We start from the raw sequence: 21,689 nt of genomic DNA on the forward strand, positions 1-21,689 counted from the left end.
TTTTTACCACATACTCACAATCACAAAACAAAATAAACACTAAAATATCACTGTAAATAAATATGTGAGCTGTAGGGGAAATGATACGAAACAGAAAGATGTTAGTCTAAAATTGTAACTATTATCTACCAGAGAATAATGTAGTAGTATGTAGGTCAGTGCTGGAAATGTGTAGATTAGAAAACAACAAAAACCACAATAACAAGGACTGTTTAATGGACATAAACATATCCAACACTAGAAACATTATATAAATAAAAATAAGTTTCTTAATTGTTATCATTTCAGTGCTTAATTATAATTTTATTAATGACTGATTATGTGCATCATACATCAACTTAGAATCTGAAACTTAGAAGGCAATGGATCTACACTGAGTAGACAAGACCCCTTAAGCCACCTCCCAGTGTTATTTGCCCTGCTTTGAACCCCATAGTAGAATTTGGGTATTTTATGCCAGATTAACTGTGACACATAGAAAATTAAAAAAGTAACAGTCATACCTATTTTGTTGTTGTTGTTGTTTTTTTAATCAAATGTAGGACTATAAACAAACAGAGACAATTAATTTTTCATAGGTGAAATAGCAAACACTTCTATAGAGAATAAACTTACCAATGGCAGTATCCAAACCAGTTCCAATTACAATTCCTTGAGCCTTCCCTGATGCAATATTAGTACCCTACAAATAGTTCATGCATTAAAGGAGACACACTTTTGTTTAGATCTCAACTGAAATTTTAGAAAACCTAATCAATCTTTTCTTTAAAATCTTTTTGAAACCCAAATAAATTCTATAATGAAAAAAGCAACTCATATTTTTCAACCTAAACTAAGCATGATAACAAGGTATTTTTGTTATAAAAGTGTTTCAAGTAAGGAATTAAAGGGTTTAAAATAAAATAGAAAATACACAATTAAAAACTTAGCCCAACATCTAGAAAATAAATAAATATTGGAATTCTGCTGATTGTCACACTTCATCAAATAACAATTAACTAGATGAATAACTTTTTTGTATGATTTTCAATGTAATATCCAACTGGTTAAAATTTGTTAAAAATAATTAAGATTTTCTTTACTTTACAATATTTTAGATGAAACTGTATGAAATCAGGAGTTATCAAAGTAACTTTAACTTCTGAAAGTAGACAAAATTATTTAATTCTAAGAAAACAACTTATAAAGAAACAATGTACATTTAAAATGGTGTACTAGAATTACATTACTAATCTTAACAGAGGTTTTATGGAGCTGTTTGTTAGTAAAATGCTCTAAGTACTAATGTTGAGTTACAAACTACATTTAATTAAAAAAATCATTAATTATGCTTTGGAAAGATCAATATTAGAATCAATAAACTTTAGGTATTAGAAAACACACTGCTTCCTCATCGTATCTCGAAAGGCTACGCTAACAACAGAGATGTTTTGCTATTAAAAGATGCCATGTTACTATGAGAAAATAGCCTAAACCTAAACAATTGGCCAAAACAAAAGTATGATGGAGACTTTAACGTGCCAACCTTTTCCCAAATAAATATAATTTTATGCTTACAGAGAAGATAATGTTTTTTTTGTCTTGATTAACAGCTCTTGGATCAGGAATAGGGTCAGTATGCTTGATCACAGAGACAGATTCACCTACAAAAGAGAAGTACATATAAACCAAACATAACGATACACAGAGTCACCAAAGATTATCAGTAATAACAATACTATAAAACAGAAAATTAAAAATAAATTATTCTAATACCCTTTTAATGATTAGAAGACAAAAATAAAAACTAAATATTTTAGTAACAATAAAAATATTACAATATATTATAATTTTCATAAATGCACTTAATTCACACAACTTTAAAACTTAAGTAATGGAGTGAAACTTCTATCCAAGGATTTTACTTTATGAGGAAAATTTGATACCTTTTATTTAAACTTTTATTATAACCAACAAAATAATTTTCAAAGCTTTTAGAAAAAATATGGTATCTTGTGATTTTACTTCACTTTCACAAAGCCAGCTTGTGTAACACTTTAAAATGTATTTGTTTGAAGTCACTAATCCACTAGCCACATACAACAGTTTGAATGGTAACATTAAAATGAAAGAAATATTCTTAATTATAACTTATGTACAGGGTGTTTGAAAAGTCACTGTGCAGTTTTGTACAATGATAACAGCATTCATTCAGTCTATTTCAAGCCAGCAACTGATAGCAGTGTTTAGAAACAAAATAAAAAGGATCCAGGCCTGTATTGATGCCAACAGGGGTCACTTTCAACATTGTTTATAATTGTCATTCATATTTACCTCCTGTATTCTATATTGAAACATGTCTGTTAACAAATATACAAGTGCACAGTGACTTTCCGAACACCTTGTACTTTTCACATTTTTTATTTTAGACAATTTATAATTTTGCCAAACATCAGTATAACAAGGCTCAAACTTAGCTTTACATTTCTCTCTAATGTTATAAATAAATATTTTCCAGGGCTGAGCAGTATTACCACAGAATTACAAAACACAGAAATAAATTTTTTGCAGCCAAAATAATGTAAATTGGCACCACACTCAGGCTATAAGAAGAACTCCTTTACTTAAATAATTATAGTTGTGTAACATTGTACCCACAATACTTTCTTTTAAACACACTATTTAGATTTTTCTGCACTTTGAAGAAAGTAGTCAAGGCGTAACTTATCACTTCTCAACTAACTTCATGTTTGAGCCGTTCCTGATACTCCATGAGCATTCCTGAGTACAGAGTACACTCTTTAATATTAATAAACACACATAAACAATTATATCTTTTAGTTTGTTAAACTGTTAACACAAAATTTTTATTAAATTTTAACCTTAAATATCCCCATTACTTATTAATATATGTAGCTTTTTTTTTAAAAAATCACTAATTAGTCCTATCAGTTATTTCATTATTTGCTCACCTGTCAGAATAGACTGGTCCACTCGTAATGTTGTAGAGAAAATCTTAATCAGTCTAATATCAGCTGGTACCTTATCACCAACTGTGAATGATTAAATACTGTTAACAAAAACTGAAATATTGGAATACAGCAACAACAACAAAATGTACAACTACAAGCATTTTTTTACTATTTAACTTAACAGACAAGATTCAATAAATCAATATCCAATTAATCATACGCAAAGCAGGAACTAAGAACACACAAAGCAGAAACATCTGTACATAGAGCTTGACTTTTAAGACCATGTCCATATCAGTTGTAACTACAATTTACTATAAGTTTCAACAAACTTCTGAATGCGCACAGTGTGAATCAAAGCAAGCATGTCATGACCTTTTACAAAGCGTCATTCAACACAGTATTTTGTGTCAGAATAACCAACTATCTATGTTACTGTATACTGCTGTTTGTACCCAAAAAGAGCAAAACATCCAATACAATATAAATGAATAATGAACAAAACTGTAGATATGCATTTCAAAAGTTTTGCAAATACAGTATACAGACTGTACAACGTAGAAAGCATTTTTTATTCTTCATATGAACATTATGTTACATTCTGATGTCTTTAACTCACAAACATATCTTGAACACAAATACATTTGTGATAAATCTGATATATTTTGTGTGTTCATTTTACTAAAAACCTACCACATTTGGCTACCCTGATGCACATTTGTCACAACAGATGCTACGCGCATAGATGTCTTCTATATGAATTATGCAATTTGACAGACATGACTGGACAACATTAATCAGAACAACTCAGGTGAAGTCATCATCATCTAAGTTCATATAACATAATATACAATAGAATTTAGAAACAATAAAATGTATCATATGTAGTCATAATTCAATTATTTTATCATTAGCAAACTCAGTTTAATAATATATATTAAACTTCAGTACTCTCAAACCTATTGTTTGTAAGTTACACTTCATTTTCACCATATTGTTCGTAAGACTCACCAGAAATCTCCACTACATCACCAGGGACAATGTCTCTCGCTCTTATCTTCTGAACACCTTGTTTGTTTGATCGAACAACCTTGCCCATCTCTGGTTCATACTCTTTAAGAGCTTCAATGGCACTTTCAGCATTTCTTTCCTATAGGGTTTAAACAGACTGATAAATTTTTCTAAGCCTACTTCTGTAGAAACATCCTCACATGGTCCAGTGCTATACAAATTTAGTGATTGTAGACATGGTAAGGACTACAAAATAAAAGAAACTCTGCACATTTTTACATCCAACACAATCTTTACGTTACTTTCACTAGCACAATAAAGATATTTTAATATACAAAAGAGTCAAACATTTCAGACCATCAAAAACTTAATGGAAAACATCATGTCTACGTAGTCCAGTGTGATTGAAAAAATAAGGGAACTATACTTACAAAAATTACATGAAGAAGAAACACATGGTAAACAATAATTGTATGACACTCACTACAGTATAACAGTATATAGTTCTTTCACTAAAAAACTTAGACAAGGTATGTTCTTATAGTTTATCACAAATGTTTTAATTTATGCCTTCAAGATGAGGTACAAACACTATTTAGAAAAAAACAACAAAACACTACAGATCCACAATCTGTTCTAATGACAAGTCTTGTACTGTAAAACTACTCCTTTCTACCTCATTAATAATGCTGAGGAGCTAACGTTAACAAATCACGTGTAAAAATAACCATTTATCAAAAGCTATGGTAATTCACAAGAATAAAAAATATTTAGTGTTTTTTTAGTACTTTATATTCACTGAAAAACATACTTCTAAAAATCATAATATATTGCTTGTTATTCATTCAGTAACAAATTAATATACTGAAACTATAAAAGAAACGTTTAAACTAAACATTCTTCTTTCCATACTCTGGAGTAACCACTGGTGCTTACAGAAATATTTTCTGGGGGGGGGAGGCCTTTTATGTGTGTAGGGGATCAGCCTTTTCACGTGTGGTTGGAAAAAAAAGAACGCGTTTTTTGTTTAAACGCAAACTCAAATTTACAACAACAACAATATAATGATAAAATATTTAGTTTAATTACGATATTATGTTTGCTTAATAATACATGCAATTTTTTGTGAAATGTAACGGAGGTAAACGCCTCCTCATGCCCCTTTCTGTGGGGGCCCATGGTACTAACTACTAATTACCGCTCTTTCACTAATACATTACATCGAGAGTTGCAGAAAACGAGATATTCGGCGAACAAAGCACGACATTTAACATTAAAAACTCGTAAACTGTAGTGTGTGACAATATATAAACCACCGCGTGGACTTTACGAAACGAAATACAGTTTTTCAATGGAGAAATAAATTATAAAAGAGAGAGAGAGAGAGAGAAAAAACTCCAATAGTGACCAAAGAGGTTAGTACGTACTTAACCTTAAAATAACGACTTGTTTTAATGTTGTTGACTCTCGGTAGGGTCCACATATTGTATCAAATTACGCTCAGAATACTCAGTGTAAAAAATAAAAGGGACAAAGAGGGTACATCAATTTTTTACTTGGAACACAAAGGCTACCTCAGCAGTATTAGTAGGGTTAACTATACTCCAAGTGGTATTAATTTTAAGGGCTCGGCATAGTCAGATGGTTACGGCGCTCGATTTGTAACATTAGGGTCGCGGGTTCGAATCACTGTTACATCAAATATGTTCGTCCTTTCAGTTTTTGGGGCGTTATAATGTTACGTCAATACTATTCTTCGTTGGTAAAAGAGTAGCCCAAGAGTTAGCGATGGGTGGTGATGACTAGCTGCCTTTCCTCTAGTCTTATGCTGCTAAATTAGGGACAGCTAGTGCAGATAGCTTTCATGTAGTTTTATGCGAAATGCAAAAAAGCAAACAAACAATTAATTTTTAGATTTCTTTTTTGTAATTCGTATTAAGAGCCCTGTAAAGAACAAAACAATCCCTCCACCACCACTACTAAAAAAAGCGATTTCGTGTTTAATTAGTTTTAAAAAATGCGCTTTAAAAATTGGTATGGCTATTTCTAGGGTTAAGAACTTCAAGAAACTAAGCAGAAGAGGTTACAATTCGTACAGTCTCAATCAGACTAAGGTTTAAAATCCTGCATTTAATCTCGGAGATCTAAAACTGAAGTAAACACTGTTCAACAACATGACAAACACGTCTTAGTTCTTCTATTGACAGCGGTGACAAAGGCGTATTGTAATGTATTAGAAAACGGAAAACTAACTGAAGTGTTACCGAAAAAAAAAAAAAAAAACATTAGTCGGCGACAAACAAAAACTCACCAAACAGATATTGAGATGTTTAATATAAATTAAATGCTCGAATAATAATGTTGCTTGTAGTTAAACAAGGAAAACAGTGTGAATAAAAACCGCTCTAACTGCTATTACTCTAATAATTTTACATCAAAGGGTACGACAGTTTCAACATAATACCTGAAACGCACAAACAAAGTGTTAAACTTTACTAACTTTATAACAGAAAGTTGAGAGATTGTGATTTATGGTGTGGTTGAAACAAGTGCTCCTGGGAATTAATACGTCAGGATAACACAGAAAGTTTGGTCCATACACGCCTTGTTATGTCAACATACACCTACAGGTGAACTAATTCTTTAAGAATATAAAGCTGCATATGAAAGGAAGTTTCCTTTCATTGTGTTTGTATCCTGTACCGGTTCCCCAGATGATAACGATAAACATTAGAAGATGAATTCTTTTACCAACACTCGGTTATTAAGAGAAACTCTATCATTAGAATTTCTGTGATCTTTGTCTTTGTATATAGTCATCAAAACTTTTCTATTGATTTCCTTAGTGTAATTTTTAAGAATGCTTTCGCCTTTGTGGAAACTTTAATTGCGTATAGTAGTTTAAATTTTATAGAAGCTTATGGTGTTTCGAAATGATTTCTATTATCTGTCAGCTAATTTAAACTATCACCACATTGATCTAAAAAAAAAAAAAGACGTCAAACAATTGTTATATAATGGTTTTTCGTGTATAAATTTAGACAATACGTTTTCTAACCAGTTTTATCTTGTTCAAACCCACACAGAAACAATAGTTTCCGAAAACAAGTTCGACTTACCGCTAACGCTCACACGTATACAGTTATTTCTAGTCTAGCGTATTATCAAAATGAAACTTCTGGTTAACTCAGTGAGTTTTTTGGCGTTTTTTTTTAAATTTCGCGCAAAGCTATACGAGGGCTATCTGTACTAGACATCCCTACTTTAGCAGTATAAGACTTTCTAAGTATAAGCTAGTCATCATCACCTACCGCCAACTCTTGAGCTACTCTTTTACCAACGAATAGTGGGATTGACCGTAACATTATAATGCCCACACGGCTGAAAGGATGGAGCATATTTGGCATGACAGGAATTCGAACTCGCGATCCTCAGATTAAGAGTCGAGTGCCTTAACCACCTGGCCATGCTGGGCCTAATTCAGTGAAAGGAGCTTTGTTGCTTTGGGCATTCCCTACTTATAAATTCACTACGAAATAGGAAGTCCATTTATCTGCCTTTTTGTTTCGCATATTCGTGCAAATCTAGTAAGTTAGCTGTCCCTAATTGTGAAGAAGTGAAACAGCTAATCGTATACTCAGATAATCTAACACTGGGCTTTAGTTGTCACTCTTATAACGTACCCATTGCCCGAAATTGCGGAAAGCGATTGTGGTGGCAACAGGACGCGGACCATGAATTCTTAAACTGTTGCACATCACTTCAGCGCACCAGGCCTTGGTTATGTCGAGGAAAGCAAAGCAAGTACGCGACAGAAATAAGGAAATAAAAAAAAAAACTTATTGTCAACCATTCTGAAGTCAGCAATCATAAAATTAGCAAATGAAGCTATATTACATCAGTTTTTTAAACATATTTTTGAATTACTTATGCACCAAATTGCTGGCAATTCTTCATCTTTGTCTGTGGGCTGGACGTGGCCTAATGGTTAGCGTCATGTTTATTCAAAATCGTACTCCGCACTATGTAACCGCAGTTATATTATAACAGCGATGGTGAAATCTTGCTATTCAATTACAGTAGCACTAAAATTGGCGATGGGTGCTGTTGGATAGCTGTCTTCTTTCTAACCTACATATACAAAACCATGGTTGTCGAGCCCAGATACCACATGTGTAATTTGTGCGAATATTAGACACAAAGAAAAAAGAAACAAATCTTTTTGGTTACAAATACGAGTCACCCAAAATTTTTGAATAAAAGTTACATCTATATAGCAATTAATCCATTAATTACTTAATGATAGGGGGGGGGGGTCAAACAATTCTTTGAACGTCCTCTAAACCGAGCAGTATTTGAAAAACAAACGTGAAACTACAAATATGACGGTAGATGAGGATTCCACAATGACGCAAATAAGTCAGTAAATATGAGAGTTAAAACTATGAAAAAACTACTGCCTTTCATTTGCTTGTTTATAATTTCGCGCAAAGCTACACAAGGGCTATTTGCGCTAGCCGTCCCTAATTTAGCAGTGAAAGACTAAAGGAAAGGTAGCTAGTCATCACCACCTACCGCCAATTCTTGGGCTACTATTTTATCAACGAATAGTGGGATTGACCGACGCATTATAACATTCACAGAGTTAAAAGGGCGAGCATGTTTGGTGGGACGGAGACTTGACTTCGCGATCCAAGGATAAATTGAAATTCGAAGATGCCTTTACGGACGAAACCGTGGTGATAATAAATGAAGATTTTGTGCAAATTAAACTGGCTTTGTTTTCCACAGTTCTATAATTACGGACCATCAACCGTTACAAGTATCTACATAAATACAATAGTACTGTTATTATATGTCTATATAACTAGTTCGCAGGTTGTGAATGGATCTTTACCAAAATTGGTAGGGAGGTTAATTAGATCCACGCGGGATCCATACAAAGTTTTGTGTCAATACTTCACACCTTCTATTGATGGATCTCTACCAAATCTGGCATGAAGGTTAATTGGGTACATGCGAAGATACATCCAAAACTGTGGTTATACATTTTGTGTTTTGCAGTTATTATGGGATGTTATAAGGGAAGGAACTTTTCATGTCTTAGGATAACCTTTCATTAATCACCAATTTACATAACTTCCGTCCAGGAAGCGGGTGCTGCAGCTATTTAAATCATGTGTTATTAAAAGGTATGCATAACTAGTACGAGGTAATCTCTTTTATTGAATGAGTCTGCGATAAACAAACTGGACGATTTAAAAAACAAAACAAAAACGTGCTTCTCTATCGTGATGAGTTAATGTTTTATAATGTAAATACTATTTTCAACCACCCTGGCACAGCGGCATGTCTGCGGACTCACACCGCTAGAAACCTGGTTTCGATATCCGTGGTGGGCAAAACACAGACAGCTAATTGTGTAGCTTTGTGCCTATTTTTTTACAAACAAAGCTAATTTTCAACCATTTAGCTATTTCATTGGAAGTAATTTTGTTGTAAAGCACAAAGCTACACAATGTGCTATCTGTGCTATTCCCCCACAGGTATCGAAACCCGGATTGTAATGTTGTAAGCCTTCAAAATTACCAGTGAGCCGCTTGGGGGCGATAGTGACAGACTGTCACAAAAGTTTTAGTTCCCCCTTTCCAGTGCTGCCTAGCGGAAAAGTGAAACAATAAATCAAGATTTAAGCAGAACTACTCTTTGTTGATTACAGGAGTCACCTTCTTCTTATGGCATTGCAAGATAAAATTCCTGGACTAGTCGGTGACTGAACATGTTAGTAAACGAATCATTACCTGGATTTAAACATTCTAATAGTGTTTCCGGCGTTCATCCTATGCTAGGTGGCTCTACCATCTGGCCTCTCTATGTGTATGTATTCTCGTTCGTATGCATTACTATTTTGTTCCTTGTGCTTTGGGATTACAACTGGTGTAAACAACTTTAATCTAGAACCAGTTAGGGGTTGTGACAACATTACCAAATAAACCTTTACCCACGTACATCTTAAAAAGAACTCTGTTTAACTAGTTATCTTTTTGCTAAGAATAATTCACCTGATTAGAAACAACCCTGAGTACGGCACCGAAACGTATAGTGTTACAAAAAAGAAAGGATCTATTTATGTTTCCTGGAACAACTGGCTTGTGAAAAACACACACAAAAAACTCTGCTGTAGTTATCATATTAGACATCGCAAAACATGTTTTGACTTCTAATTAAAAACAAACAAACAAAAAGACGGTGCTAACTAGGTCTGATTAAGGAGACTATTTATTTTTAACACTGCTTTTCCTTCGATGTTCAAGCTCAGTTAATTAAAGTAACAGTAAAAATTGAGTAAACCAGAAAACTTGATGTCGGAACACCGAACCAGACGTCGTTTCATCCTTACTTCGCGGTTTGTGGACATTGGATACTGCAATATTTAAATAGCTGAGCGAAATTTCACTATTGTAACCGGTAGTGTAGCCAGGGGCAGGCCATAACAGTCTACAGCCCCTTCACTCAGCACCCAAAACCACTCAGTGAGGGTCTAAATGATGGTTCTCTTAGTGCCCTGTATTTGCTTGTTTGTTTTGAGTTTCGCACAAAGCTACATGAGGGCTATCTGTGCTAGCCGTCCCTAATTTAGCGGTGTAAGATTAGAGGGAAGGCAGCCAGTAATCATCACCTACCGCCAACTCTTAGGCTACACTTTTACCAACGAATAATGGGATTAACCGTGACATTATAATGCCAACACGGTTGAAAGAGCGAGTATGCTTGGTGTGACGGGAATAGTAAGTAGTCTATATCCAAGAGTTTTCATAACCTCTGTCTGCCCCTTGCAGCTCCGGGCTCATTCAGTATTTCGTATCTGGCTACATTAATATTTAAAACACCTTTCTACTTCCATCAAAGTTACTCCTACAGTCCAGTAAACACAATTACGATACAAAGTTGTTGCCCTTGTGTATACCTCGAATATAGTGTTATCACAAGTACGTGTAGCATCAGTCGGTTGTATACCATTTTTACTATTTTTTGGTGACTCATCCCCTCACGATCTATTAGTCTTTCATTAAAACATACATTTTCCTTGCTAGTACCATTTGGTTGTTCTGGGACATTCCAGGTAACCAACAATTAATTAATAGTTTACGTTCCAATGTTTCTTGGAAGTAACACGCGGTTCTTTCGGGACGAAATTTATTCAGGTCTGTTACACTTCCGGCTTAGCTGGTTCGGTTTGTTTTGAATTTCGCGAAATGCTACACTAGGGCTATCTGTACTAGCCGTCCCTGATTTAGCAGTGTAAGACTAGAGGGAAAGCAGCTAGTCATCACTACCTACCGTCAACTCTTGGGCCACTCTTTTACCAATGAATAGCGAGATTGACCGTAACATTATAACGCCCCCACGGCTAAAAGGGCGAGCGTGTTTGGTGTGACAGGGATTCGAACCCACGACCCTCAGATTACAAGTCGAGTGCCTTAACCAGCTGGCCATGAAGGTCCCGCCCTAGCTGAGAACAGTATTTGTGAATGGTGAATACAATGTACGACACATGGAAACCAAAAAAAATCCCATTCAAACTCCGAATACTGGAACAACTGTTCTTTTTTTTTTTGTGGATGTTAATCATCCTGTGTAAAAAAGTTCTTAAAGTGTGGTTTACCTTTCAAACTGTTCGTACTGTGATGTATACATCACGGTGGTTTCCATCATTTGTGATACCAACGGTCGACTATATCTTCGTAAAAAGCTCACGAACCGTTAGAAATACAGAGAGCCATAACGCTGTTTCCTAATTTAGCTTCTAAAATTACAGTTCTGAGCTAACAAAGAAATGACTTCTTGATGAAGAGAAACCCACTTTAACCTGAAGATTACCTAGAAAGGTCGAAACGTTGTTCTCTCCTTATCAATAAAAGTGTTAATACCCATACCAGCCGTTCTGAGATATAAAGAAATGACTTATTTTTAAAAATTGACCAAATTATACATTTCACTAAAACCGAGTCTTCCTAAAAGCCCGATTCCTTTTATTTTTATTTCTTACAGAATTTTGGTTGCGGAGTAGTGAAAACTGAAATCCTGTTTTCGCAGACCGAAAACCAGGTGCCCTGGTTTCAACAAGATTCCAGTCAGTCTTGGGCCGGATTCACCTGAGGAGAAAGGACACGGTTCCTTATGAACACACGTTGTCCAGAGGTTTACAGCCGTTGTGGTTTTTATAAACAGGATTTGTTTGTTTGAAGTTAAACACAAAGTTAGACAATGAACAAAAAAGTGTGGGCTTTGGGGGGAGGGGAGGAAAGGAGGCAACAGAAACGAAGTCGTTTGTGGACGAACTATGGGATTAATCTGTTCATGATTGGATCATTTGCTTTCAGCGACCGTGAAACCAAGGTATAAGGGCAAGTGCAGCTAGGCTTAAACATCTTCTAAGGGTTAGTAACTCTATACAATTGCTAGTTCCAAGGAATGCATCATTGGCTGGAATTAAGGGATGACCATAATATTTAAGGAAGGGCTAATAACAGACACTAGTTACTTCTAACTCGTGAAGCTTTCAGTTTATACAAAACAAAAATAACTTATTTTATAAATATAATAAATGTAAATACATTTCATACATCATTTCATATTCACTCTCCTGCACCTGAACTCAGCAATGTATTTAGCTCGTGTAATATGAATAGAGCTATGTCTGTTAACCTAAGAATTAGCAATGTGGTTCATATTTCACTGAATTTTAAACATTTTTTAGAACTACTAAGATTTTCTTGGTGGAGTTTCAATATGAAGAGTTACACTAAATATCCAAACACAATTGTAATCAATATTGTTTACGCCACTAATAACGGCTGGGACACACTAATAATTTTACATAGAAAATGGGTGATTTCATCCAATTTGTATTCAGTTCTTTACATAATATGTTGGAACACAAAAAAACACCAAATTACTAAATGTGATGAAAATGAACGGTATAAAAACAAGTTGGTAATTTAGGGGTAAGCCATAACATGTTGTATGTTTATAAATGGCATGTAGAAGGGTTGGCTCAAGCCCCTGCTTTCCTCCTCTTGCGACTCTAAAATACCCTTTTTTCTCAGTCACAAAAAAATTGTTCACAACAAATAAATGACACGCCTCATTCTATGTCGTGTTTGTTGCGAGATAGGGAAAAATTCAACTTTAAAATAAATAAAATATGGTAACAATCTGAGGTAAAAACTTATTAATAAAATTTTCATTTTTTGAAAAGGAAATTCCGCAAATAAAAAACGGAAATTCCACTGATGACTGATTGAAAGAAAGTTCAAAGTTACGAGCATAAACGGTAAAAATCGCATAAAAATACGAACTTAAGTTCGTTTTTGTTCAGTCTATGCATTTTGTGTGTCGGTATTACATACACGCATGGTTTTATTGTATCATGTCGAATAAACTGATTGGAACTGAATTGAATACCTTTCCTTTGAGGCTTCTTTATGAAACTGGAACTGTCAAAAAGTGCTCACTCGGTAGCGGTCTTTTCTTGCACTCATTAAAATGACAAGTAACGGTGACATACAGCGTTAAATAAAAAATCCCTGCGACTATTTCGTGAATCTGAACACTATTGTGCTGAATGCTCCCAATGCATCGGAATCCAAACATTTTTGCCAACAGTACACTGTATTCAGTATACTTTGTTTAAAAACAAACGAAATATTCCTTATTGTAATAACGCGTTACGATAAAATACGATTGTAAACGGCCTACTAGACAATCATAGTGCATATACGTCATGATTCAAGACATTCGGGTTATTACACATTTTGTGTTCATTAATTACCATTTCTCAGAAATTTACTATTGAATTGTTCCAACGACCATCCGCTAGTTTAATATAAGAAATTTTTTATTCATACAGACTATAAATAAAACTATAGGGCAGCTGTACTCGGTATAAATCTGGTCCGCCATATTCAATACGAATATGTCCAGTTAAGGTTTTCATGAATTTTAAACTCGAAGATTGTCGATTTCAGAAGTAAATAGAACTTTCAAAAATCCTCTCACCATCTTTTCGCTTCGTGATGGATAACAGAGTTCTTAAACGTTTACTTAACCATAGCACATGCGCTGTTAGTTTAATTTTTTTTTTTTTTGCCGCGGCATAGTGGCTTACAGAGTGGTTCTGCGTTTCTTTTTTAAAGAACAAACTTTTAGGTCATAACCCCATCTCTTAACCAGTTGGTTAACAATACGTCTCTGGACTAATAATGCTACAATCCAGGTGGACAAAGCGCAGATAGTCCATTGCGCAATTTTGCTCTAATCAAACCAACAAAAAGAAGAACAAGAACCCCCGTTGATCGATTTATTAGCACAATGCTAACTGAGCCCCACTAGAAACCACAGTATCAGAGATTCATCGCTTTTGTAATATAACGCCCAGTGTTTGAATAGATTCTACCACATACATGTTATATAATATAATTACGTTTATGGTAGCTTCGGACGGGTAAATTTTACTAGTGTTACAGTAATTAAATAAAGAATATAGTTAATTAATAAACATTAAGGAAGGACAACGAGCATACATCAGGCGACAGATGGCGACTTTATCAAAATGTACACTTACCTGCCACACACCCACAACTGCATTGGCTATGAGAATAAGTAATATAACAAACGGTTCAACGAAAGCTGTAATCTGGCCCTCGTTTTCTTCAAACAAGGCTAAAGCCTGTAAAGAGGAAATATGAGGAATATAAAAATTAAGTTTAGGTAACTCATGAATAATGCGTTACATTTCTTGTATATGGAGTAATGCAACTGTGACAGTTGGTATATATGGAGTAATGCAACTCTTACGGTTCTTACACGTGTAGTAACGTAGTTGTTACAGTTCTCATATATCGAGTAACGTAACTTTTACGGTTCTTACACGTGTAGTAACGTAGTTGTTACAGTTCTCATATATCGAGTAACCCAACTTTTACACTTCTTACACATGTAGTAACGTAGTTGTTACAGTTCTCATATATCGAGTAACGCAACTTTTACGGTTCTTAAATGTGTAGTAACGCACCTTTTACGGTTGTATTGTTTAAATTCATCTATTACCTAATTATGATTAACGCTCACCTATTAAAAAAAAATCCAGTTTTAACTTTTTCACCTAGCATCGTATTTGTTATTATTTTGCCAAACTCAAGTTACAAGTAGCGAAATCTGAACACATTTCCTATAATTTGTAACTCAGAACAAATGTTTTCGATTACATCACAGGTTCTATCGTTCATTAACTGTTCAAACTAAACAATTACTGACAAACACATTTCTACATACTGTGGTTAACCAAAGACATATTGTTGGGTGTTTCTTATGCTGATATATATATAAAACTCCTGTTAACAGGAGTTAGAGCACACGTGGATGGCACGTTAGTATATTAATATACTGTGTCCATACACTTTTATAAGGTATCCATATTTAATCATCTGTTTAGTCATGTTTTGAAAAACGTAGGTGTAGAAGCTTACACGATATCCACCGCTTCACGTATCATTTCTTAAGTAGTCCATAGTGGTCTGCTGTTTGTCGGAGCAGTCTATTGTTTGTATAAAGTTCCCTCTGGTGCACGGCTAGCAGTACTTCAAAGGTTCCTTGAAAGGACTGAAAAGAGCCTCTGGCGGTATAACTTTACAACCAAAACCTATGAGAAATGTTTCATAATAAGAAAGATAATGTACAAAGTCGGGGGAGAGGGGGGGGGTCATCTAAATATACAGAAGAGAATAAACACCATGACAACGATAATAGATATTAAAACATGGAAATACAAACACGAAAGCCCTCGAGCTCAGAATCTTCGACGTACCCGTGACGCGAATAGTTTACTGTATGCACACAAACTTGAAGGTGAGAAACAGTAATAACTATCTCGAACCGACGATATGATAACACAACACACACACACATTCTAGACCGGTGAATGTGACAAAAACCTTCAGGTGATTAATTCCAGCCAATTACAATTTCCATTAATGGAGCTGTCTGTCGTAATTTGATTTCCCGTTACGTTTTCTGATTTAAGTTCCTATTGTTTGTCTCAGAATCGTTTCACTAAAAACAAAACAAAGGGTTATCTGTGCATGACCGTTCCTAATTTTGAATTGATATAATAGAAGGAAGACAGCTAGTCAACGGTGCCCACCGCCAGTTCTTGGGCTACTTTAATCGAATAGTGGAAGTGATGACCGACACTCCTACGTCGCAACAAGAACGCAAACCACAGACCCTTGAATAGACAAGAGAGTAGGCAGCTAATGAACAGCGCCTACCGCCAACTCTTATGTAATGGAACAGTGAGATTTAACCGTAGCCCTTATAGCACAACCAAAATGTTAACTATTAGGCCATATCCGGGTCGATATAATCTCTTGACTATCAACTGTTAACGTAACAATACATACGAGGTATGATATTCAATAAAACTGGCCTTAAACCTGTCATTTGGTCTCAAGCATGCCCTTAGACTATAAAGACTCCATTGTTTGCATTGAACGTACAAACGTATGAGCTCGTAAAATTGTTTCTTTTTAGTTAAGCACAAACCTACACAATGGGCTATTTGTTCTCAGTCCACCATGGGTATCGAAACCCGGTTTATAGCGTTGTTCCGTAGACATTCCGCTGTGCCTCTGAAGGGAAAGGGAAGGTTTGTTTTGAATTTCTCGCAAAGCTACACGAGGGCTATCTGCGTTAGCTGTCCCTAATTTAGCAGTGCAAGACCAAAAGGAAGGCAGCTAGTCATCACCACCCACCGCCAACTCATGGGCTATTCTTTTACCAACGAATAGTGGGATTGACCGTGTCACTATAACGCTCCCACAGATGAATGGGCGAGCATGTTTGGTGTGACGGGGATTCAAACCCGTGACCCTCAGATTACGAGTTGAGTGCCTTAACCACCTGGCCATGCCGAGTTTGGGAGGGAAGGTTTGTTTTAATTTATATTAATAGAAAGTAGTTTGACAACACAGACATAACCGAGTGCTTGCGCTATATATATATATATACACAGGGAGTGGCCAAAAAAGTGGCTCCCTTGAAAACGTTGTAGATTAATTCGAATAAGAAAATCTAACAAAGTAAAGCAGGTGGACAACACCTTTTATGATAAATGAAACTAAAATTATGAAAAGTTCGGGTATTTACGAAAGTCAGTGTTATCATATTTGAATAGATCTCGTCGTGTGCATTCTAAAAACATATAGTTTTTACACGTTTTATCTTATAAAAGATATAACAAATTAACTGTTTCAAAGGAGGCCACTTTCTAGTTTCCTACCCGTTGTATTTGCTGACTTTAAATATTCTAATTTGAAGAATACCAATAGCTTGGGTGGAAGGAATAAAGTGATCATAAGTGATTATATGGAGCATTTTGCGCATGCTCTTTAATCGTTGTTCTCAAAGACGACAGTAGAGCTCATATAGCCATGCAAATGTCTGGAAACGCATCTTTAAATTTAAAGTAATTACATAAACAAAATACATACAACGTGTAACCACAACTATATGGTCTCTAAGACCAGTTAGGTTCAAGAATCAAAGAGCATGCGCAAACTACTCCACATACCGTGTTTACTCGCTTATAAGACGGGGATTTTTCCTCGAGATTTCGGGCTCAAATTGGGGGGGCCCGTCTTATAGGCGAGGTCTACAGACATAGAAAATAAATTTAGTTCACTCAGAACTGTGCAGATATTTCAGACAGTGAAAATAGGGAAGTGAGCTATCTTGTTATTATTAGATCTGTGATTGTGGAGAACACGGAGGAATGTGACCTCTACGATGATGGATTGTCCGAGGAGCAGTTTTATGAACTGTTTGGAGATAGCGACAACGAATAATTTGAAGGCTTTTGAATTTCATAACTTGCATACTGATTTGCTGTGTTCTATTAAAGTGCAGTTTGCGTAAACTCTTTTAATACTTTGAAGAAATGTGGTTTAAAAGTTAGCATAAACGTACTTTGATACTGAAATATGTTGTGATAAGTTTTGTGCGTTAGATTGTTCTTTGTTATGTGTTTTAAATATGAATATTTATCATACAGTAAATAAAATAGTTGATGAAATTCCATTAAACGCTTGAACACCGAGTGCATTTATTTTCTTTCATCTTACTGAGTGCACATTGCCCATTGTTAGTAGCTAAACAGAATAGACAATCTCTCAGCCCGTCTTATAAGCGAATTTAAAACAAAAAACCAATCATCTTACTATTCATTGCCCTTGTGTAAATTTAAAACAAACCAATCATCTTACTATTCATGGCGTATGTAAATAAAAAAAAAAGTTCAAACCAAAGAAACTTTGTGGATTCACAGGTTATGTACATAAGCGGTAGGGATACATCATCTATCATATTTTACCTTTACTCACAAAGCTAGCTAATATGTTAAACAAAAACCTATCCATCTGCGTCACATACAAGCCTCAAGCTCTCCCAACTAGAACTACAAAGGTCTCTACTGAAAGACAATTATATTAAACACAGTATAAAAATAACAAAGATTACGATAACGTAGGACAAATACAATTTTATCATCAATGGTTGTTATCGGTTTAAAAAAAGAATTAACTTCTAACTTTAAATGTTAAAATACAGTGCGTAATCTTAACATATTAATAAATTTGGAAAATATCTCGTATAGAGATCAAATATCGCAAGACAGAATGCTAATAATTTAATTCGTATCCACTAACTTCAGGCTAGTTCTTTCGTTATTTATGTTATGATAGAGGTAACAAGTGTATTATTTTTTACGTCAGTGTCACAGCGAAATGATTTCAGTCGTCAATAGAGGACTACAGGAAAAAAAGTCAAATTGCTTCATTGGAAACCTACACAGTAGATTATTAGCCCTCTGATCTCCACGGGAAATCGAACCTCAAATTTTTGTGTGGTAAAAAAACCCAAAAAGAAACTGAAATTTTCCTTTTAAAGGGATAAAAGGTTAGGGTTACAACTACAATGTGTAGTATGAAATCTTGCTCACACGTTGAAATTCAGTTCCAGCTGACGCATTTAATGAAACTAAAAACCATATTCTAAGTTATCAGTTTTTTTCTCTTCTTCGAGCGGGTTCGAATCCCCGTCACACTAAACATGATCGCCTTTTCAGCCATGGTGGCATTACGAGGGCTGTTCAAAAAATACGCGGACTGTTTGAATTGCGCGGCTCCAGTTGGTTCCAGGGGAATCCGCTTGGTGTCGCTAGGTTCGCACAGATCAGCTGATTACGACGCCATTACCCGATTGCAGATATCTTCATTTGTGTATTAGCTACGCGGTTTTAAGTGAAGTGCGATTTTTTCGTTTGGCGGATTTCAGAATGAATGACCTGAAGGAGCAACGACTTGCTGTGAAATTTTGTGTTAAACTTGGAAAATCTGCGACTGAAACTTTTGCTATGCTTAACACGGCTTACAGTGATGTTGCTATGAAGCGTACGGCATGTTTCAAGTGGCATGAACGTTTTAAGGATGGTCGACAGTCTATTGAAGATGATGAGCGTCCTGGACGTCCTTCCACGTCAACTGACGACCCACACGTCGACAAAATCAACACCCTGGTGCGGGCAAATCGACGTCTGACTGTCAGGGAGCTTGCTGAAGAGTGTGGGATATCAGTTGGATCTTGTTACGAGATTTTGACCGAAAAATTGAAGATGCACTGCGTTGCTGCGAAATTTGTGCCTCGGAACACGCGAGTTTTTGGCCAAACACTCGATCACTGTTCTTCCCCACCCCCCTACTCACCTGACCTTGCTCCTTGCGATTTTTCTTGTTCCCCAAACTCAAAAGACCCTTGAAAGGAAGAAGATTTGAGACGATTCCCGAGATTAAGGCAAATGCGACGAAGGAGCTGGAGGACATTACAAAAGAAGCGTACCAGGACTGTTTCAACAAGTGGAAACACCGTTGGGATAAGTGTGTGCGTTGGGGAGGAGAGTATTTTAAGGGGCCCAGACCTGTAACTTCTAAATAAAGTACATTTTGTTTTATGACGTCAGTCCGCGTATTTTTTGAACAGACCTCGTATACTGTCACGGTCAATCCTACACTATTCATTGGTGAAAGAGTAGCCGAAGAGTTGGCGGTGGATAGTGATGACAAGTTGCCCTCCCTCTAGTCTCACACTGCTAAATTAGGGACGGCTAGCGCTGATAGCTCTCCTGTAGTTTTGCGCGAAATTCAAAACAAACCGAGAACAAAAAAAAAAACTATTCTTCGAACATCGACTACATTATTTAACCAACGTGTAAGCATCTACTTGTTCAAAAGTACGTATCAAACTCGTAGTGTTACAGTAAAAAGATAATTACTGAAATAATCAAAACAACAACCTTATCAAAATGTAAAGAATCCTGTTCATGTCGAATTGCATAAAATACCATCATGTGGTAATTAGGCTTACCAAAATATTTCTATCGTCCTTTATTAATTAGTATGTATTGCAATCAGTACGTGGTTACTACAGTTTTATCTGCAATTCCACAAGAGATTGGATTGTCTGGAAATAACCATAAAGCTAGACAATGAACTATCTGTGCTCTGCCCAGCACGGGTATCATAACTAGGTTTCTAGAGTCCACAGACATACCGCTGTGCCACTGGGGAGATACAGAGGAGAAACAACACTTAATCTTATGCGTGTATCAAAAGGTGCAAAACGTCGTTCACAACGAGCTATTTCCTGTTTTCGCCAAACACAAACCCCTCCGTACTCACGATTATAATAAGCAGATAATATATACAATTAACGAGTATTTTCATCGGAACGCTACGATACTTTTATCATAACGTGACGAACAGTAAAAAGTATTTTAAAATGATTCAAAAGGCGATGTAAACAAATAATCTTTGTTAAAAATAAATAAAACGTATTAAAATTTGTTGTTTTTTTTTTACACTTAGGGTTTGTTCAGATTTCAGTTATTTTCACCGATATTTTGTTGCTGGAGTTTCTAACCAAACAGTTTCAACTGTGAGAACCTTGTATGGTGACATCCAGTTTGATAATCTGTGTACAGAGCTGGACAAGGCTCCATGTTATAACGACCCGTCACGACCAGGTGGTTAAGGCACTCGACTCGTAATCCGAGGGTCGCGGATCCGAATCCCAGTCACATCAAACATGTTCGCCCTATCAGCCGTCGGGGCGTTATAATGTACGGTCAATCCCACTATTCGTTGAGTAAAAGAGTAGCTCAAGAGTTGGCGGTGGGTGGTGATGACTAGCTGCCTTCCCTCTAGTCTTATACTGCAAAATTAGGGACGGCTAGTGCAGATAGTCCTCATGTTGCTTTAGGTGAAATTTCAAAACAAACAACCAACCACTGTATATCAACTCACACCAACCCAGAACAAAGGGGTTTTGTTCATCATTCTACAAGTGTAAGAGGAAAGAAAATGAAACTACAAGTGTTGAGAAACATGACCTAAAGTTAAATCGACAAAAGCATTGTTGTATTAAACAAAAGTCAGCAACATAAGGAATCTCAAATGACAAGATCTGTCAAACCAACAACACATTATATATAAATCTATTATTCTAGTAGGTGAGGAAGTGAACAGAAACCACGTTCTTCTAGCATTGCCGATATATACTTCATGTACTTCTGTGAATGAACAATTAGAAATAGAATCGTTTCCAAGCAACAAC

At 35.6% G+C, this 21,689-nt stretch overlaps 1 protein-coding gene across 8 annotated transcripts in view; it reads right to left on the minus strand.

Moving 5' to 3' along the window:
- The window catches only part of LOC143253784 (calcium-transporting ATPase sarcoplasmic/endoplasmic reticulum type-like), an 83,892-nt gene that overhangs the window by 21,159 nt on the left and 41,044 nt on the right, over positions 1 to 21,689 (minus strand). For all 8 annotated transcript variants that reach the window (XM_076508155.1, XM_076508152.1, XM_076508153.1 and 5 more), the window contains exons 5-9: positions 14,590 to 14,694; positions 3,963 to 4,101; positions 2,952 to 3,032; positions 1,558 to 1,643; positions 616 to 682 (exon numbers count right to left, since the gene is read on the minus strand). In XM_076508155.1, coding sequence (XP_076364270.1) covers positions 616 to 682; positions 1,558 to 1,643; positions 2,952 to 3,032; positions 3,963 to 4,101; positions 14,590 to 14,694 — 478 coding nt within the window. The remainder of the gene's footprint in view (positions 1 to 615; positions 683 to 1,557; positions 1,644 to 2,951; positions 3,033 to 3,962; positions 4,102 to 14,589; positions 14,695 to 21,689) is intronic.

The sequence above is a fragment of the Tachypleus tridentatus genome, chromosome 6 (assembly GCF_004210375.1).
Source record: "Tachypleus tridentatus isolate NWPU-2018 chromosome 6, ASM421037v1, whole genome shotgun sequence".
NCBI lineage: Eukaryota > Metazoa > Arthropoda > Merostomata > Xiphosura > Limulidae > Tachypleus > Tachypleus tridentatus.